The sequence below is a fragment of the Monomorium pharaonis genome, chromosome 8, assembly GCF_013373865.1.
Source record: "Monomorium pharaonis isolate MP-MQ-018 chromosome 8, ASM1337386v2, whole genome shotgun sequence".
Taxonomy (NCBI): Eukaryota; Metazoa; Arthropoda; class Insecta; order Hymenoptera; family Formicidae; genus Monomorium; species Monomorium pharaonis.
In genome coordinates, this window is record NC_050474.1 from 22,409,366 (window position 1) to 22,426,719 (window position 17,354).

Sequence of the window (17,354 nt, forward strand, 5' to 3'; positions counted from 1 at the left end):
CTGGAATATGAATAGGAATGTAAGGTTTGGTAAAAACGGTGTAATCACCATATAAAAGCACAACACAGGATTGATATATAAAACTTTCCTGTCTATATATATTATCTGTATATAATATGTCAGAGACTTATTATATATATAAAAATTTAATGCAAACCCGGAAATGGCAATTGATTTGCGTTATCTCCACATTGTGAAACGCATTTACATTTTCCAGAGCGGAACACATGGCGAGTATACCTAAAACCCTTTTCGCAAAATCCTTCAATGTAACAAAGGAATAAACTCTATAACGCATAAAGTAATTGAGAAAACTTAATAGTCGACGTGGGAAACGAAACGTATGAGACTGCGTGTTCCGAAAACTTTCGATATGGCCGTGATAAGTTGAACGTCACAATGTATATTAGTGACGGCGAGACGGAAGAAGAGGACCGGCGATAACGCGATAGCGTACTCAGCCTCTCAGTTTGGCCATTATTCGTAATAACATCAACCCGATCCGTCTGAAAACGGTCACCTGGTCGTCGTGTCGTGGGCCTGTAGGTGATTCGGCGCGTCGGCGAATGTAAACTTCAATTTATACGCCTCGGCCACCAGCACGCCTATCTCCGAGTCCGTCCAGTTTTGCGTGGGCAGGTTTTGTAGCATTAACATCAGCCCCTGCAATCGATGGAAAAATGACAACTGATCGAGCTTTATTGCGAGATTGCAGAATAGAATTGGCAGATGAATTACTTGAAAATCAGGTTGCAAGAGCAAATGCCGCCTCCAACGAAGAAGGAAGGCCGCGCATACGTAAAGCTGAAACGAGGCAAATCTATCGGACTCCGCCAAGTATGTGTCCCACAGTCGGATAGTGCAATGAAGTGGGATTTCCCTGGTTAACAGGTTGTTCATCCATCGAAAGGAGAATTGTAGATAATCCACCCCATGCTGATGCAAATGTTGATGCAACGGCGCTAAAAGTGTTACAATAAAATGTTTAAAGATAACAGAAAAATTGGATAACCGTATTAAACTGCATTAAAGTTTATAACGAGATATTCACCATCGATTCTCTGTATTAGTTCCTTTAACTGATTCACTTTATGCTGGATTCCCAACTGAGCAAATATGTAGTTGTCTTGTATACCATCCAAAAATTTAGATAGGCACCAAAAGCTGTCCGCTTCAATAATGTCGCGCTGTTCCTTTGATAACGATGATACGTCGTAATTTTCAAGATCCTGCCAGGCTTGTATCGGCACTGCCTCTTGTAGAAAAACAAGGAAGAAGGGTGTCACGAGGTCATTCATACCCTGCAACAATGGATATACGAATTAATGATACATGATTCTTAACCGTATAATAAACTAAATAAAAAACATGCAATTCTGCTAGATACCTGGACATAACCAGACGCAGGATGCCTAATCGCCCAAATGTACAGTATTCTCTCGAATATCAGTTGCACCGTAGTCTGCTGGAACAATGAGATGAGCGGTGACATTCTAGGAATATCGATATGGATCTGGCGATACGTATCCTGAAAACCTTCGTCCCGCTCAACGTCGTAATACTGTTTCACCAAGTTCCAATAGTCCAATCGTTTACGTTCCAGCGCGGGTTGTCTGCGTTCTAGATTAGCTGGCAAATACTCCTACAATATCACAAACGCAATCGCTTAATTCTTTGCGACGGCGTTCTATCAAGCTTGATTAACGTGGCGTAGTTTACCTTCTCTACTTACAGATAATAACCGCCAAGTGACAGAACGCATTTTCGCAGGTACGCCAGACCACGATAGCTGCCTCAATTCATCTAGGTTCAGCACAGACGCTTCCAAAAGTAATTGAAACTTGTCCACCTTGCTCTCGCCATCTGAAAAGACATGCGGCGTTTTTAACTCTATATCCTCTAAGGATTTTTGTAAGATATGTGACAAACGCTTATATTACCTTGCTCTTTCGAAGGTATAAAAAATTTATTGGGAGCATTTGTCTGTCTCAGCGGCTGTGGTCTACCGGGAAATTGCGTCGGTTTGTGCTGGGGTGACGCGATGTGCTTTAAATCCATGTCTTCGCCAGAGTTCAGGCTGTTAATCATCTGCGAGTGCAGATTCACATTGCGCAGATGCAACGGTTGCACCGCCAATCTCTGAAGAGCCTCAACCTTCTTCTCCTCAGGGATAATTTCCTGCTGGACCACCTTAGCATTCGCTTGAGGTGGTTGTGAACACTTATTGCTGGATCGGTGACTGTTGATAACACTAAGGGCTGCTGAATGGCTAACCCTCTTTGATATCTTTACATCTGAGACTGTACAGAACTCGTCATCTCCCGAATCCCACGCATCATCCACGCTCTCTTGAAAGTCTTGGAAGGAGGTAGAACCTCCACCTGTACTGCCACCGCTGTTGGTACTGGTGAGATTGCCAGACCCAATCGCCGTGGGATTAAATTTGCCATGCCTAACATCCTGTTTCAGGCTTGGTCTGTCAAAGAGATTTAGAATTAGTAAATCTAATCTCAAGTACAGAAAGCCATGGGATTGCAAATGGAATACACACCGCCCTGGTACAGCCCGTGTATTCTTCTTCCAGAAAGACTGATGGGTGGAAATGGTCTGATGATGATATCCTTGATTCTCCATAGCAGAAAGAGACCAAGTTAGCTCGCACCTGGTAGCTTCTTAATGCGATTATCGCAACATGGATCGTTCCTCATATCTTCGCAACAATCGCTGAAGATCTACAAGAATACCGAAAGTAGCATTACAACCTCCATTGTAATATTACAATCATCATATTGTTACATTAAAATTTGAATAATGAAGAAATGCATTTTAGGACTAATACATATAATTATAAGTCTAACGTCATATCGACTATTATATTATCGAATGCAAGTTTTTAACTCACAAACTCAGCATCTTCGAGAGGTCAAAGAGTGACACGAATAATTTTACAATCTCGTCAGACTCGTACACATGTGACGTCGAGCGTAACGTCAAACGTAACGTCAAGCAAAGTTATGTCAACGCCTAAACAGCTACAATAGTAGAAGGGACGAGGGGAGGCGGAACGGAAGGAGAGGACGGATACTCCAGAGTAACAGACGCATCGTTGTAACATATGACCCCCAGTTAACCGACGTGGACGCGCCCGAGTCCGATCTGACGCGCCGCGGCTTGCAGTTTCAGCGATTGAATCACACTCGGACGAATCGCACTACGCGGCGTCGACGGAGATGCACGATGCACGTCTACGTGCTGCGCGATGCGGGAGTCTTTCCGGCCGTCGCTCGCGAATCGAGGTTATGTTGCGTCAGAATCAGCCGCGCAAGACGCGGCGGCGGCCCCGGCCGTTGAAAGAGAGGAGAGAAAGGAGGTAAATGACGAGAGACGAGAGGAAAAGCGTTCCTACATTTCCCGTCCGTATAGTCGACGATCCCGCAGCTCCCGTAAGATGGACCAAAGATCCAGTTTCCTGGGCGGTCAAGCGTCACGACGTCGACGACGACGTGTCGTTGTCGTTGTTATTGTGTCGTCAACAGATTGTAATTTTGCTGGGCGCGTGATCGCCGTGTTTCTCGCTCTTCCTTACTCCGTCGCGCGCGTGTCCAAAACGTACCCGACGACGCCGCGATCGGCGGCGCGCGGCGATTCTGTTCGCTCGGACGAGCAAGTACGCGATTTTGACAATTCGCGAGTCACACGAGCACTGCCACCACGAGTCGTGGCTTGTCCTTCCGTGCTATTTGTCAGTTACGACGTCTCGGCATGAAACGAGCACGCGGTCGAGAAAGATAGAGAGAGAAAGCAAGAAAAAGCCATGAGAAAGGATGTGCCGGAGGCATTGTCTGATGTCATCAGGTATTGTTTTTGTTTCTCTCGCGATGCGATGCGACGTAGCAGTGAGCTCGATTAAAAACGGAAATGATCAAATCTGTCAAAGACAGATTTTTTCGGCAGCATTAATTTGCAAACAAAAATGCAATCTGTTAATCATACTGTATATAATGTGTGTTGTATAATGTGTGTTGTATAATGTGTATTGTCAGAGATAAAAAATGACATATGATTAAAACAATTTTCCATTCGTCGCTTGATCAGTTGCATATGCGCAAATTTAATCTGTAATAGTTGTATTTGTGACTAACGCGATTTATTAATTGACGAAATTGTTACGTACACAGCTTTATTTTTTAGCTTTTTCTTAAAAATATTACAATTTGTTAATCTTGATTAAAATTTTTCTCAGAATTTTTACACAAATTAGAATATTTTTGATACACTGAGAAAAATCTACATTTTTTTAGAATTTTTAATCTAATTGTAAAGTAAATTCTGAAATATTCTAGATTTTAAGATTTTTTGTTTTTTAAGAACCGGTCATCCGCGGAACGTGTTGCATAACAACTTATAATTAATATAATTTATACCTATGTTATGTAGGTAATCTCACTCATAGAAGTGTTTCATTATATTCTGAAGGCACATAAACATTTCAACAGGAAAAAGATTAATTTTCAGCATGACTTAAAGGTTTATTAATTTTAATTTTTTATCGGAAAATGGAAAAAAAGATTAATTATAGCAGCAAACATAATTGCAATTATAATCTTTTTTACACAGGACAAAAGCAAGTAAAAAATAGGATAAAAACAAGATATATCTTGAGAGTAGAAAATTTTCATCAATCTTTAAGAACACAATCAGTGAAACATCGCTTGGATTTATATAATACGCAATTATAAAAGATAATATGAAAAATATGTAAAATATATAATGCAAAGGATGCGAAAAAAGCAAAGTTAAAATTAACATATATGCATTTGAGGATGTAATAATAACTGTATTATACTTTGTAATAGAGAGTTGATTTTTGTTTTTACATAATGGGTAATCAAAATAATTAGAATTTGTTATGAAATATTGCGTTATTTTTATTTATTGATAATCAAATGATTTATTTAATAAGTTTGAATTCATTTTTTTTCTTAAAAAGTTTGCAGGATATTTCGTAATTTTAATTATTAGATTGGCAGATTTAACTTTTTTTTTCCACGAATGGCGGGAAGGATTATAAAAAAATATTGTGTTCTTGTCAAATTTTTTTTCTTTGCAGAAATGCACGACAAATTCAACTGACAATGAGACATATCTGTTTTTGATATCGAATTTTTTACTTGTATTTTGATTGATTGATTTTCCAAGTTATTATCTACTAACTTTAGATATGACGGCGAGAATCCGTTTTTTTTTGTCTAAAGTATACTTGGAATAGTCTAGTATACATCTTTTGCATTTCTAAGTACTTATGATTTTATTTAAGTTTTTTTTTATTCAACTTTTGTTTTCTTAAGGCCGCGAGTTAGACACGATATAATCGCATTTGACGTCCTCTGCTTAATATGCACTTTAGGGGAGATTGTTTTTCGAGATTTTCGTTATCTAATTTTTTATGCTTGAAATAACTTCTTACATTTTTTTTTCAATATGAAGCAATTTATGAAATAAAAATGATTTGGAAAAAGATATTTATGATAGTGGAATAAATAATGAAAAATTTTCTGCATAAATAGATAGATAGATTCGTGACATATGATACATTATGATCTTTTATGTTTAAGAAATCTTAAGAAATCCAACATTTTTAGTTTTTGATTTAGTTTCTTCTTCTTCTTCTTCTTCAAACTCGCACGTACATCATCCAAAAATTAGATCTCTACGAAGAAGAGAATTACGAATAGAGAATCACATTTTTTTAGTCGAACTTTGCTATTGCTGTATTGTTTCTTTAGAAAACCTCTGATTCATGATAATGAACGTTAATTCTAATTTTTTTTAATTTTTTGTATCATTATGTAATGAATTCAAACTAATGATAATTAGTCTGAGCATCGACGCGCATCTAGTTTCGAAGACGAAGAATGAAAAACACTAAAGTTACATTCTTCTTCTATATTAACTTTATCTACATTAAAGTTTAATCAAAGCTTAAGGAGGTATTCTAAAGTACGAAAACGTTTATTATTTTTGAGAATATTTTTAAAGAAAACTGCTGCACATACTTTTCTACGCTTTTACTTGTACATTTACTTGTACATATTTAGTAATTCATAGATACGATAAAATAGACATGTATTTTACATAGATATATGCAAAAGTTGGAGTTGTAGCTTCAGTAATTTCTGAGAAATTGTGTAAGCTGATATAAAAAATGTATTTAAATTTACGTAACATAAAAACTAATAAATGTTTAATCGTACCAAAATTTGGCGATATTTACTGTCTAAATATGCAAGTGTAGGTGTGTAAAAGCGCATAAAAATGTACAGCAGTTCTTTTACATCCCCCAAATAAGTCATTTTTTCTGTCCTTTAGATTAAAAAGTCCTTTTAATTCAGAGCTGAATTAAACAAGAATAATCTCTTTTATTTCCACGTCAAGTTGGAATTATGCAGCCGTATCGTTCTGAGAAAACTCCTATCGAGCGAGTGCGTCAATAAAATCCGAAAACATCTCTTTTGCTTATCATTTTTTTTAACCTAATAGTACGTTTGTTACGACCCTGGACGCTCGTCATCCGCGCGCGGTCACGTGCCGCCGACGCGCCGCCGCCACCAACGATGACGAACCCCTTGCCGCCGTCGGCGCCGTCAGTAGTGCACGCGACGCGTTCGTCGTTGCTACTCGGTATTCCTCTCAGCATTGCTCGGTAATCGGCCACTTCATGCAATTCGGGGGGGTGTCGCGTTTTCCGCTCGTGCGCGCGCGCGTGTAAAGTGATCGGCCGCGCGGATCGGCGTTCGTCACTCGCGCGTCTCCACGTGATGTCATAGCCGGAGCGGCTCCGCGTGGATGACATGCGGGTTGATGACAGCTAGGACAGTGCAGCCTGCCTGCTCCATTCGGTCTATCCCGTTTCTCTTTCACGGCGACGATCGATTTTCGCCGCCGCATCCACCCGCACCCTACGCCTAACGCGCGCGCGGCTCTCGCCGTTTTTAACGAGGCAGGCAGAGGCGGGCATGCACATTCGCATCGTGCTCTATTTTCAGATGAATTATTGATGAAGATCGAACTGTCGTGATTACGCGTACGCATATCGCGTCCGAGCCCGCGTATCGTTAAGCGATATTTGTCGAACGAGGGAGGGTTGTTTTTGCCACCGTCCTCGCAATTAATCCATTATTTCGGAAGCGCGAAATTGAAGAAAGGTCAAACAGTATATCGTCGCTAAACTTATTATTTTAATTCAACGCTGTCTGGCTTATCGCCAGAGATTACTTGTTCCACTTGAAACACACATATTGTAGTCGCGTGATAGACGAAAGTAAACTGTATATTTTTAAGTATTAACTTGATAGGTTCACGAATAATAAACGGTTGCGAAATATTATTTATGGGTGTTAAACCTCTCGCAGTATCGGTTTGTTATCCTCCTCGCACGTATGAATAGAAAAATAGCAGAGAATATGTAAACGTCGGAAGTTATCTCATTCCGCAAGGCAAACTTGTTTCTTTCGCGATACAGACGACGCATGCGAAAGAAATCGAGAGTTTCTCTCTTCCTATCTTCTCTGATTCATTAAATATTGAATCATTAAAGCTCATCCATAAATTTAATTTCCAGCGCGAATGCATGGCAATGGAAAATCATCTGGAGGAGGGAAAGAAAAGTTTTCCGTGACTTATAGATCTTTATTTTCATTATCTCGCGATAAGACGCCGATCCTTATTATCCTGATCTTATTGAATCGACGATCGCTACGCGCACACGCGTCGCGATATCAGCCTGAGAAAAATCGCATTGATAAGGCGGGATTTTGGCAGACGCTTGTGTCTCGTGCCGTCGTGCACTTCGCGTCTGCAAATCGTCCGCGAGAATCAGCGAGTGCGCGCTGCTTTCTCCGTCCACCTCCTCCGCCGCTGTCTTCTCTTCTCTCCGTCCCGTGCGCGGGTTTAGGAAATGTAGGTCTAGCCTGCCTATACTTTCTTCGTGGCAGTCTACTTTCCACGTGCAGTAGGTCCTCGCCGGGCTCGTCTCGAAGGCGATTCTCGTCGCAATTTCGCGAGGCCGTTCCCGCGATTCGGTGCCGTCGTCGGTGTTCTTTCTCTCTATCGAATTCTTACGACCTGGCGAGACCGACCTCGTCAGCTGGTGAAAAAGAAGGGCCTACCCTCTTTTCGCAAAAATTCGCGGATCAGGACAATTTGCGAGTGAGTGTGGAACGTGAATCGTAAAGTGTCGTTCGTCCTCGTCACTCACGAAAAGCCACGACGCTTTGTGTTCTTGTGGGAGATTTTCTAAAGAAAATAAATATTGATGGTCCTCTTTTCTTGTTGCATTCTGTTGAGCGTTTGTTAGCGAGTCTTCTGCTTCCTCCGACGTTTGCAGGGCTTCGCAGCCCCATTTCGATTCGCGGCCTTCGCGCCGAGGTGAAATTGGTGAACAGAACCCGAGGGGGGGACAGCGAAGGATAAGAAAGTTAAATTATTTGTTACATGCTGGAATTGAAACAAACTTTCTGTTCAAGGCAGCTCGATTTCTTTAGTATAATGATAATTGACGATAATCCCCATTGCGACGAATGCAAATCAACCGGACGCCATATACGAAGGGACGTCTATTTTAAAATATATCTATTTCGCGAATAGATTAAGATGAACTTGAAAATAAAAAATATTGTGCAGTAAAAACGTCGTAGACTCAAGGGTTTTATTTTACGGAAATCCCGCGTTAATCATGTGTGCGCGATTGTGTAACGCAAAGGCTATTACTTTGTGTTTGTTTCATTTTATCATCTGCAATCATCTGTATAATCACGCTCGTTACCGCTAACCAATTACCGAATAATATGACCTTTTATCGTAGCGTCGTTTATTATCAAAGTATAATTTAACTTTTCCTCATATGACGAAAGGGTTCGTGTTTGCGAGGAAGCTTTTTCACGTGTTCTCTAAAATATAAAATTTCTGGCAGCAAATTTTATTTCACCTTCGTTTACGTTATCAGCTGATTATATTATCGGTCTGCGATCGATTATATTATATTTCCAAGTCCAACTAGAGTCCATAGAATAAGAAATTATTTTTTAGCAGGCGCGCCTACGACACCCTCTTGGTGGATTATTAACTTCATAATTTTCTAAATGTAATCTAAAATTGATTTTCAACTTTTGAAATGTAATATTTTCTAGTTCCATTTCTGATTTTTTATAATATAAAATTAGGACGTATTTCTGTAATGCATTTTAAAGTAGTGTAATGAACAATAAGCGGAAAGTCTAATAATTTTTATTATATTTAATATATATAACAGAAATATAAATACATAATTAGAAATAAAACAAGAAGTATGTATATATTTATGTACAGAGTGAGTCACGTAATGTGAGATTTTTATCATTATTTTTTCTCTTTCAGACCGTACAACTTTTATTTGAAAGAACCTTTTGTTGAGTTATTTGCAATTCTCACATTATACGAATTACCCTATATATATATATATATATATATATATACTGAATTATAAGAGAAAATTTTGACAAAATTATACTATCTTTACAGAAACGGTTTCCTAACATCATCTGAAAATGTCGGACGTTGAAGGTGATGACGAGGTAGATATTTATTGATTCAATTTATGTATTTTTTTCTTTGAACTTACAAAACTACATTTATATGTATATTTAATATCCATTTAACTTTTACATTTCAGTTTCAAGATGCTCAGGAATCATTACCACAGTATGTATCATATATTATATAAATGTTCAAGTTTTTTCTGTAGCTGTGTCGTCTTTAAGAGAAAAATTGTACCTTGTTCTAATCATTTAATATAATCACTATGATTGTACAGTACGTAATTGTTACGCATAATTTATTATTGTGTTATTTTACGTTTAAAGAACTTTTTGTTGTGTTGCTGGAAAGGAAAGAAATTACTTTTTACTTAAAAATGATTGTCACAATGCGTATCGTAATTGTTTGCATGTTATTTTATGTCGATCCTTTTTTTAACTACAAATTTTTTAAGAAAAAAAAATCTTGTTCCAGACTCGCGTCTATGGATTTGGATACAGCGATAATGGAGTCGAAAAAGGCCATTCACTGTTTCTTTAATAATAACTTCGATGAGGCGAGAAAAATCATGGAGCCATGGGCGGACAGCAGCATGTACCATTCTCTGGGGACTAGCGTGTTTGCGTTTTTAGAGGCGATCCTTACATTCGAACAAGTATTTCAATTATTCATTACGTTTCTCTAATTACATCTCGGTGTTTATTTTAAATTCGAATTAGAAACTACGTGAAATCTACCTTCTTTCGATTTTCAATTTCGATCTTACAATTATATCGTTTATAGAAACACATCGAAAAGGCGTCGGAGATGTTGAAGCAGTGTATGAGTGTGTGCTCTAAACATCGAAAGCACACCACTATTACGCAAAACATCGGGAAAATAGTCAAGAAGATTAATTATGATACGTATACAAATGGTAATGTATTGCATCTGTTCGTTGTATCTACTGAATCTAATGATTCATTATTACGTAACAAAAAGTGACGTCAAATTTATTATGTCATATTTCAATGAAAAGAACATTTACAAGTATTCTTTTAATAACAAGATTTTTATAGAAAGAGATTCTTATAAATAAATATTAATACACACTAATCTAATTAATATCTCCAACTTTGAGTGACAATAATTAATAACCCAGTACTGTATAATACACGCCTGTTAACTTTTCTATTAATAAAATTTAATTAATGTTAACCTCTGCTATTATAAATTTAAATATAAAAGAAATTGTAATCAAAGCATTTTACAAGATATAATTTTATGGCATTTAATTAATCCAAATGTGTAGCCAAATAGCTTTTACGTAAAGTATCGTGCATGAAAGGAATGACCGAGGATTAATCTTGCAGAGGAAGTGCATGCGGAACTCTGTTATGCTGAGTCGCTCCTTTTAAAATCGATGCTTACGTTTGTGGAGGACGAGACTCTGGTCAGTTTTGTCAAGGCAGGATTGAAAATTCGTACCTGTTTTCTGTCATACAAGTAAATAAGTCATAGCAAACTCTCGTCAGTCTTCTTTTAATTTCTCAAACAATTTACAATTGTTTGTTTCTCGCAGGGAATGCATGACGATTTTGAAAACCCGAAAGTGGGGAGATGACATTCACAAAGTGCATTTTGAAAGCGGTGTTCGCATGGGTATCGGCGCGTTTAATTTGGTATATACTTTTATTGTGACAAAAATATAATCGCATATAATTATAATATTGTACTTTGCTCTAGATGATTTCACTGTTACCGGCACGTATTATTAAATTGTTAGAGTTTATTGGATTTTCTGGTGATAAGGTATGATTATAGATTGTATATTACTCTATAAACCGCAGAATTAGTGCATTATTACTGAAAAATAACACATATATTACTGATTGATATAAGTATAACAATAATTATAATCATAAATATAGCTCTGAAATCAGACTATTTAGACTATCCTTTTTTAGTAAATAATACACTGATTCCGATGTAATAAATATAGTTACATGTATTATAAATATATATTATGTATGAAGAATATGCATGGCGCGTAAAGTTTTATTTTCTTGATCCATTTCTAGGAATATGGTTTAACGGAATTAAAAGCGGGCTTCAGCGAGAGGAGAGGCCTGCGACAAATCCTATGCGTAATGACTCTGCTGGCCTACAATTTGGTAGTTACCTTTGTACTGAGTCACTCAGATGGCGATCTGGATTGGTGCGAGCGGGTGTTAGAGCAGGAGCTAAGCATCTATCCGAATGGTGTGTGGTTTTTGTTTTTCAAGGGAAGGCTGGAACTTACGAGGGGCAACTTCGAAGAGTGCATAAACTGGTATATAAAGTCATGGAAGAGTCAGAACGTTTGGCCGCAATTTCATCATCTTTGTTATTGGGAATTGATGTGGACTCACTGCATTATGCAGCAGTGGAACATGGCGGTTACGTACTCTACAATGCTAGTTAATGAGTCCAACTGGTCGCGTACCTTTTACTTATATCAGAAGGCCGCGATTCTTGTTATGCAGAAACCGTTAGTTTGGAGCGAAGAAAAACAGCTGGTTGACAATCTGATGACGCAGGTGCCGATTTACAAGCAACGTATCGCCGGAAAGTCGCTACCGATGGAGAAGTTTGTGATCAAGAAAGCGGAACGTTACTTCGCACAAAAGAAGAATCTAATTCTTCCCGTATTTGAGCTTATGTACGTGTGGAATTTCTTTAGAATAATAGGCAAGCGACAAGACGTGATGTTAAATATATTTAAGAGGATAGAAGAGGAAGAGAAGGAACTCAAAAAGGCCTCGTAAGTTTCTTCTACGTTCTTCTACGATTTTAACTTTTATTGTGACAGATTAACGTAAACTGCGTTTATATTAATCAATAGAGACTGTCATACAAATATATTTTGACAAACAAAGGTTTCGATAATCAATATATCATTGCACTGTGTTAACAAATTTTATTATATTTCTGTTAATATTTTGCTGATAAAATTTGTAGATATTTTGCAAAATCTGTTTTCCACACATTTTTTACTAGCTGGAAATCTTGTGATTATCTTGAATAAAAATGCAAACTACGGCAATTTTAATTATAATTTTTTCTTCTATTGTATATAATGAAAGTGTGTAATATGTTGTGCAGAAAAAGTCAATATTACGCGGACAACGAAGCGCTCTTGTTACTATTGAAAGGCGCCTGTCTACGGCAAATGCAGCATCCTTTATTGGCGGAAGAATGTCTGCGGCGCGTTTTACAACTGGAAAAGTCTGTCAAAGAGGACACATACTTATTTCCTCATGCCACTGTAGAATTGGCATTATTGGCACGAGATCAGGGTGATATTCAGCTAGCTATAGGCTTTTTGGAAGACGCCAAGTTTGGATCTTATGTTATATATTTATGTAACATTATTAATTTTTACATTGAATATTAACTATACATAAATTTCAGGAAAAATTACACAGGCTATTCACTGGAATCTAAATTGCACTTCAAAATACATGCGGAATTGATGACGTTGAACAACAAGAAGACGAACAATCATACCATAAAGAAGCACGAGAACGATCATCGGCTAGAAACAACTATCGCCAATAATAGCGTTATTATCGCGAGTCAAAGTGCTGATGAAATTAAGACATAGGAGGATCGTAAAACATATCAAATATATATTTACCTTTATAGGTTCTTTTATATAAATGTCATATTATACATATGATGTTGACTCTTTTTATGAAAACGTGAGCGATCCTTTTTATAATTCTCTAATATCTCTTATGACTTCGTTCATAATTTTCGTCTGGTTTCGTTCTCTGTGGAGTGCGATTCTAACTAGATCTCTTTCAAAGATTGGTACATTTTTTAGCTCTTGATATTAATATACAATTTTTTTCTTCACGAGAAGATTGGAAAGGTAGTAATACATATATGTACATTTTGTGGCGACTACAATGGTGATACACATAAATTTTCTTGCGTGGAAGAAATAGGAATGTGATATAAAGTTCTTTACAAGGAATAGGCTATATTTTATAGCAGTTATCTAATATACATCAAATGGATTATTATCTATATAAATTATTTTTTTTAGGAAGATTGGCAAGTTTAGTGATTGTTTTATTGTAATATTGATGAAAGATTATTATAAATAATCATGTTACGAGGCTGTAAATACGGGAACACGATCGGAGATTATGTGAGCAAATAAATAATAAAATGAATTCAGAGTGATGTTACTTTTCCGAGTAATTTTTTAAAAGTATATTTTATCTGTTTTCTAAAACAGAATTTAAATTGAGTTTGATATTAAAAAATTTTATTGTAAAATATATAAATTATTTAAATTATTAAAAAAAATATATATATTTATGATAATATATAATACAAATTATTTTAAAGTCTATACTTAAATAATTGTAATATAATTATTATATATATATATATATATATATATATATAATATACATGTATATGATTATAATTATTTCATGTATGTAATGTTTGTATACGGTGATTTTAGATTGCGCGATTTTCTGGCACACGTGTAATAATATATGTAACATAGTAGTGAACATGACTCTGAAAAACTTGGTATTGTTATACTTCTCACAGGAATAGAATAGAAAATATCAAAAAATATTGTACAAACATTTTTCTAAAATAAATAAAGCTATTAATAATATGAGTTTATTAATTTTTTGTATCTGCAGCTGATTTATTAGATAAATGGGCCAAAATATTTTACTATAGTGCATTCTTATCTACATTTAAGTAAACTTACACGTACCCCAGTATCCTATTAATGTACTCTCATCTGCACCTAATAATAAAGATATATCGAGTGAAATATCAGAACAATCTTTTATTTTGTTTTGTAGACAATTCTGAATATCAATAATCAAGGCACGATTTTCGTAATTTGGTTTAAATAAAAATTCCGATAGAGGTCCTTCACTTCCTAGGGATTCTATCTTATCTCACCAGAGAATAATAACTCCAAGACGTAAAGGTTATGTCAAGTTTGCATACACGACAGCGCACGACAGATGCGTTCGAATTACACACGAAATTCAGGATAATTGCAATTAAACGTGCTTCGTTTTGAAAGAAGGGGAAAAAAGGCAGTACAATGTCTTTACGTTTATGTAAGTTTTCATTTACGTCAACGTTTAATTTGCCAATAATAATTTAATCGAAAAAGATTTATGTATTTATAATCTTTATTTTGTCTCTTGTAAATTTTGTTTATACGATCAAGTAATATTGAATACGATTTTGTATAATTAATAATAACAATAATAAGTTAACTTGTAAGATGACATTTATCCTAAGAGTGATTAATCAAACTCGGTTAACTTAAGTATATACCTTAAGTGATAATATTTTAATGCGGACAAAATTATAATAATTTTTTTCTGTTTGACACGTGAGAAGGAAGATTAGATTAATGAAAATTAATTCCTAATTGACGAATAAACAATGAATTATGTAGTATTAATAATTTTGTTGTGAATTGTTCTGTGATTGAATTAATTACAGACTAATTCCTCGAGTCATATCCAAACCAATATATTAATTGCAGATTCATTTCTGAGGGGAATACAGAAAACATATAGCAGACAATTTGGCACGGCTGTCAAAGTAAAAGATGAGCAAGCCGTTCAAGTATGCTCATTTCGTACAACAGAGAGCAATCCAGTAAATCACAATGCAGATCATATTGCCAGAATGTATTTGGTGCCGATGGATATTCAGCAACAGCTCTTTCAGTATGGTGGCTTGCCTCGCTTATTTTTAAAGCAAGTCACCACTTTTCAAGAATGTGCGATATTAATCAGGCAACCTGCGATCGAAATTATGTCTTACCTTGGTCAAACCGACCATACAAAACCTGTCAATAAATATGTATTATGTATCCTTTGGAACAAAAAGTACCTCTTATTTTGTATTACAAGTAGAATTATTCTATTTTTTTTATACTTTATTCGATTGCTGATGTATTGTTCTTTGCATTATTTGCATCATTTTTGATACAATTTTTGAAGATATTTTTTTAAAAATTTTTATATGAATTGATATTTTTTTCAGAAATACTTTCAGAATTACATTTTATAATTTTTTTATACAATTATAAAATTTTAAAATATTTTGAAATTTCTTATTTTATAATTTCTAAAATGTACTTTAAATTTTGTCAGATTTTATAGAATTTTATTAGAAATTATATGCAAGGTTTTATAAATCTAAGATATTTAAGAACTTGTATAAATAATATTTAAGAATTTGTATAAACAATTTGAACATTTTCTTTAAAAATTACACAAAAATTTTTAAAAATTCTGGAATTTACATAATTATGAAAAAGTGAGAAAAATTTTTACCAAGGATATTTTATAAAAACATTGACATTTGTACATGTAAGGAAGTCCTTAATGATATTAAACAGATGGAAAACGTGGAACAGGAAAAAGTATTATATTAAGTCATATATTGCATTATTCTCTCATACAGAAATATGTACTTGTTCACATATATTGGGGTATGCTATATTTTTATATAAAATGATAAATGTATTATCTTTTTTATATGTCAGCGTTGCAATTGTTTTAATTACCGTTTGTTCTTCAGCTGCACGTTGGTTTATTTACATGAAGGAGGTCGCGACTTCTGTACTATCCCCTGGTTGTATAGATTTACCAATCGACGCTGGGATGTGGTTGAAACAGTTCAAAACTCAAAATTTGATGTTACTTTCACAATTAGATGTATGTGTATTTCGAGATATTACTTTGCTGTATCTAATATACGCTCGTTTTTCAGCTCAAAGTAAGTAAAGATTATACGTGGAATCAACGTGAAATGACCTCGCAAGGTACTCCTATTTTAGAATTAATCGATTTCGGCATAAATCGTATGAAGTACGCTTGTGGTGTGGTGGACGCGTTGATACAGGAATTAAAGCTCGCTAGTACAGCAGGGAAGTGCAAGACAATGGTCATAATAGATGGATGGAACGCGTTCACTTCGAATCACACGGACATCCTCGACGACAATAAGGTGATGGTTCTGCCCAAGCAAGTTACACTGGCAAGACCATTTTTCGATTTAACGAAAGACGATTGGTGTAATGGTGCAATTGTACTAACAGTAGATGAAAGGGCAAATAAGGTATATATAATAACTTTTATTACATGATTATCATTAATTTTATCCAATCTAATAAATTACTTGGATTCGAAGAAGGAAATAATATTGTTTCACATTTAAATTAAAATGAGAAATTTTTTAACGTTAATTGTGACTTTGTAATATAATTGTGAGGTAAACAAAATCTTTTTTTCAGGAACGACGAGAATCCCATCTTCCCAGATATTTACTGGGCAAAGAAGGCTTTGAACATTTGGATCCCTTCATACCCATTTTAGTCGAAAATTACAATATCACAGAATTCGACTGCATGATAGAATATTATAAGGATCGTAAATGGATTAGAAACATAACACCTAATGGTCAAAAAGAATTAGAATTAATTACAAACAAACATCCATTGACTTTAATGGAACATTGTAAATTCTTGTAATTGGACATCGAGATATTTATAATAAAATTTCTGAAGCTCTTAGCACATCTTATTTTAAAGGTTACTTGGTTATTTGAAATAGCTTATTTTCGATTAGAAACATTTTTTAATATATATATATATATATATATTTTTATATATATAGGAATGCTTTTTAAGTTAAAAAAGAAATATCTTCGGAATCATGGTTACTTTATTAAAATAAAATACGATACATAAA

At 35.4% G+C, this 17,354-nt stretch overlaps 3 protein-coding genes across 7 annotated transcripts; 2 read left to right on the plus strand and 1 right to left on the minus strand.

Annotated features, from left to right (window-relative positions):
• Positions 1-70: 70 nt before the first annotated feature.
• Positions 71-3,635, minus strand: LOC105835861 (TBC1 domain family member 22B). 2 transcript variants are annotated; one of them, XM_012679470.3, is made up of 8 exons: positions 2,903-3,635; positions 2,552-2,732; positions 1,941-2,476; positions 1,733-1,863; positions 1,388-1,642; positions 1,052-1,301; positions 739-962; positions 71-663 (listed from the first exon to the last, which is right to left on the minus strand). In XM_012679470.3, exons 2-8 carry the CDS (start codon positions 2,632-2,634, stop codon positions 517-519), a joined length of 1,626 nt encoding a protein of 541 aa, XP_012534924.1. In that variant the 5' UTR covers positions 2,635-2,732; positions 2,903-3,635; the 3' UTR covers positions 71-516. The 2 variants fall into 2 exon arrangements, with proteins under 2 accessions (XP_012534924.1, XP_012534925.1); XM_012679471.3 differs by having other exon boundaries at positions 3,407-3,543.
• A 101-nt stretch (positions 3,636-3,736) lies between these two features.
• Positions 3,737-13,788, plus strand: LOC105835860 (tetratricopeptide repeat protein 39B). 4 transcript variants are annotated; one of them, XM_012679467.2, is made up of 11 exons: positions 3,737-3,855; positions 9,559-9,611; positions 9,710-9,738; positions 10,048-10,228; positions 10,357-10,489; positions 10,926-11,058; positions 11,135-11,234; positions 11,299-11,364; positions 11,634-12,355; positions 12,697-12,930; positions 13,006-13,198. In XM_012679467.2, the coding sequence occupies exons 2-11, from the start codon at positions 9,585-9,587 to the stop codon at positions 13,196-13,198; spliced, it is 1,818 nt and encodes a 605-aa protein (XP_012534921.1). In that variant the 5' UTR covers positions 3,737-3,855; positions 9,559-9,584. The 4 variants fall into 4 exon arrangements, with proteins under 4 accessions (XP_012534921.1, XP_012534920.1, XP_012534922.1 ...); XM_012679466.3 differs by lacking the exon at positions 3,737-3,855 and adding an exon at positions 5,551-6,703 and having other exon boundaries at positions 13,006-13,788; XM_012679468.3 differs by lacking the exon at positions 3,737-3,855 and adding an exon at positions 6,718-9,142.
• Positions 13,789-14,520: 732 nt separating this feature from the next.
• Positions 14,521-17,186, plus strand: LOC105835862 (28S ribosomal protein S29, mitochondrial). Its single transcript, XM_012679472.3, has 6 exons — positions 14,521-14,699; positions 15,137-15,466; positions 16,001-16,093; positions 16,183-16,319; positions 16,375-16,722; positions 16,898-17,186. The coding sequence occupies exons 1-6, from the start codon at positions 14,684-14,686 to the stop codon at positions 17,132-17,134; spliced, it is 1,161 nt and encodes a 386-aa protein (XP_012534926.1). The 5' UTR covers positions 14,521-14,683; the 3' UTR covers positions 17,135-17,186.
• The last annotated feature ends 168 nt before the right edge of the window (positions 17,187-17,354 follow it).

Coding starts and splice junctions, on each gene's coding strand:
- LOC105835861 (XM_012679470.3), bottom strand. CDS start 2,634: ATGGAGAATCAAGGATATCATCATCAGACCATTTCCACCCATCAGTCT. Junction 2,477..2,551: donor ACACGGGCTGTACCAGGGCG/GTGTGTATTCCA, acceptor TCTCTTTGACAG/ACCAAGCCTGAAACAGGATG. Junction 1,302..1,387: donor CTGCGTCTGGTTATGTCCAG/GTATCTAGCAGA, acceptor CCATTGTTGCAG/GGTATGAATGACCTCGTGAC.
- LOC105835860 (XM_012679467.2), top strand. CDS start 9,585: ATGTCGGACGTTGAAGGTGATGACGAG. Junction 9,612..9,709: donor ACGTTGAAGGTGATGACGAG/GTAGATATTTAT, acceptor TTTACATTTCAG/TTTCAAGATGCTCAGGAATC. Junction 11,365..11,633: donor TTGGATTTTCTGGTGATAAG/GTATGATTATAG, acceptor ATCCATTTCTAG/GAATATGGTTTAACGGAATT.
- LOC105835862 (XM_012679472.3), top strand. Junction 16,094..16,182: donor ACTTGTTCACATATATTGGG/GTATGCTATATT, acceptor TTTGTTCTTCAG/CTGCACGTTGGTTTATTTAC. Junction 16,723..16,897: donor TAGATGAAAGGGCAAATAAG/GTATATATAATA, acceptor TCTTTTTTTCAG/GAACGACGAGAATCCCATCT.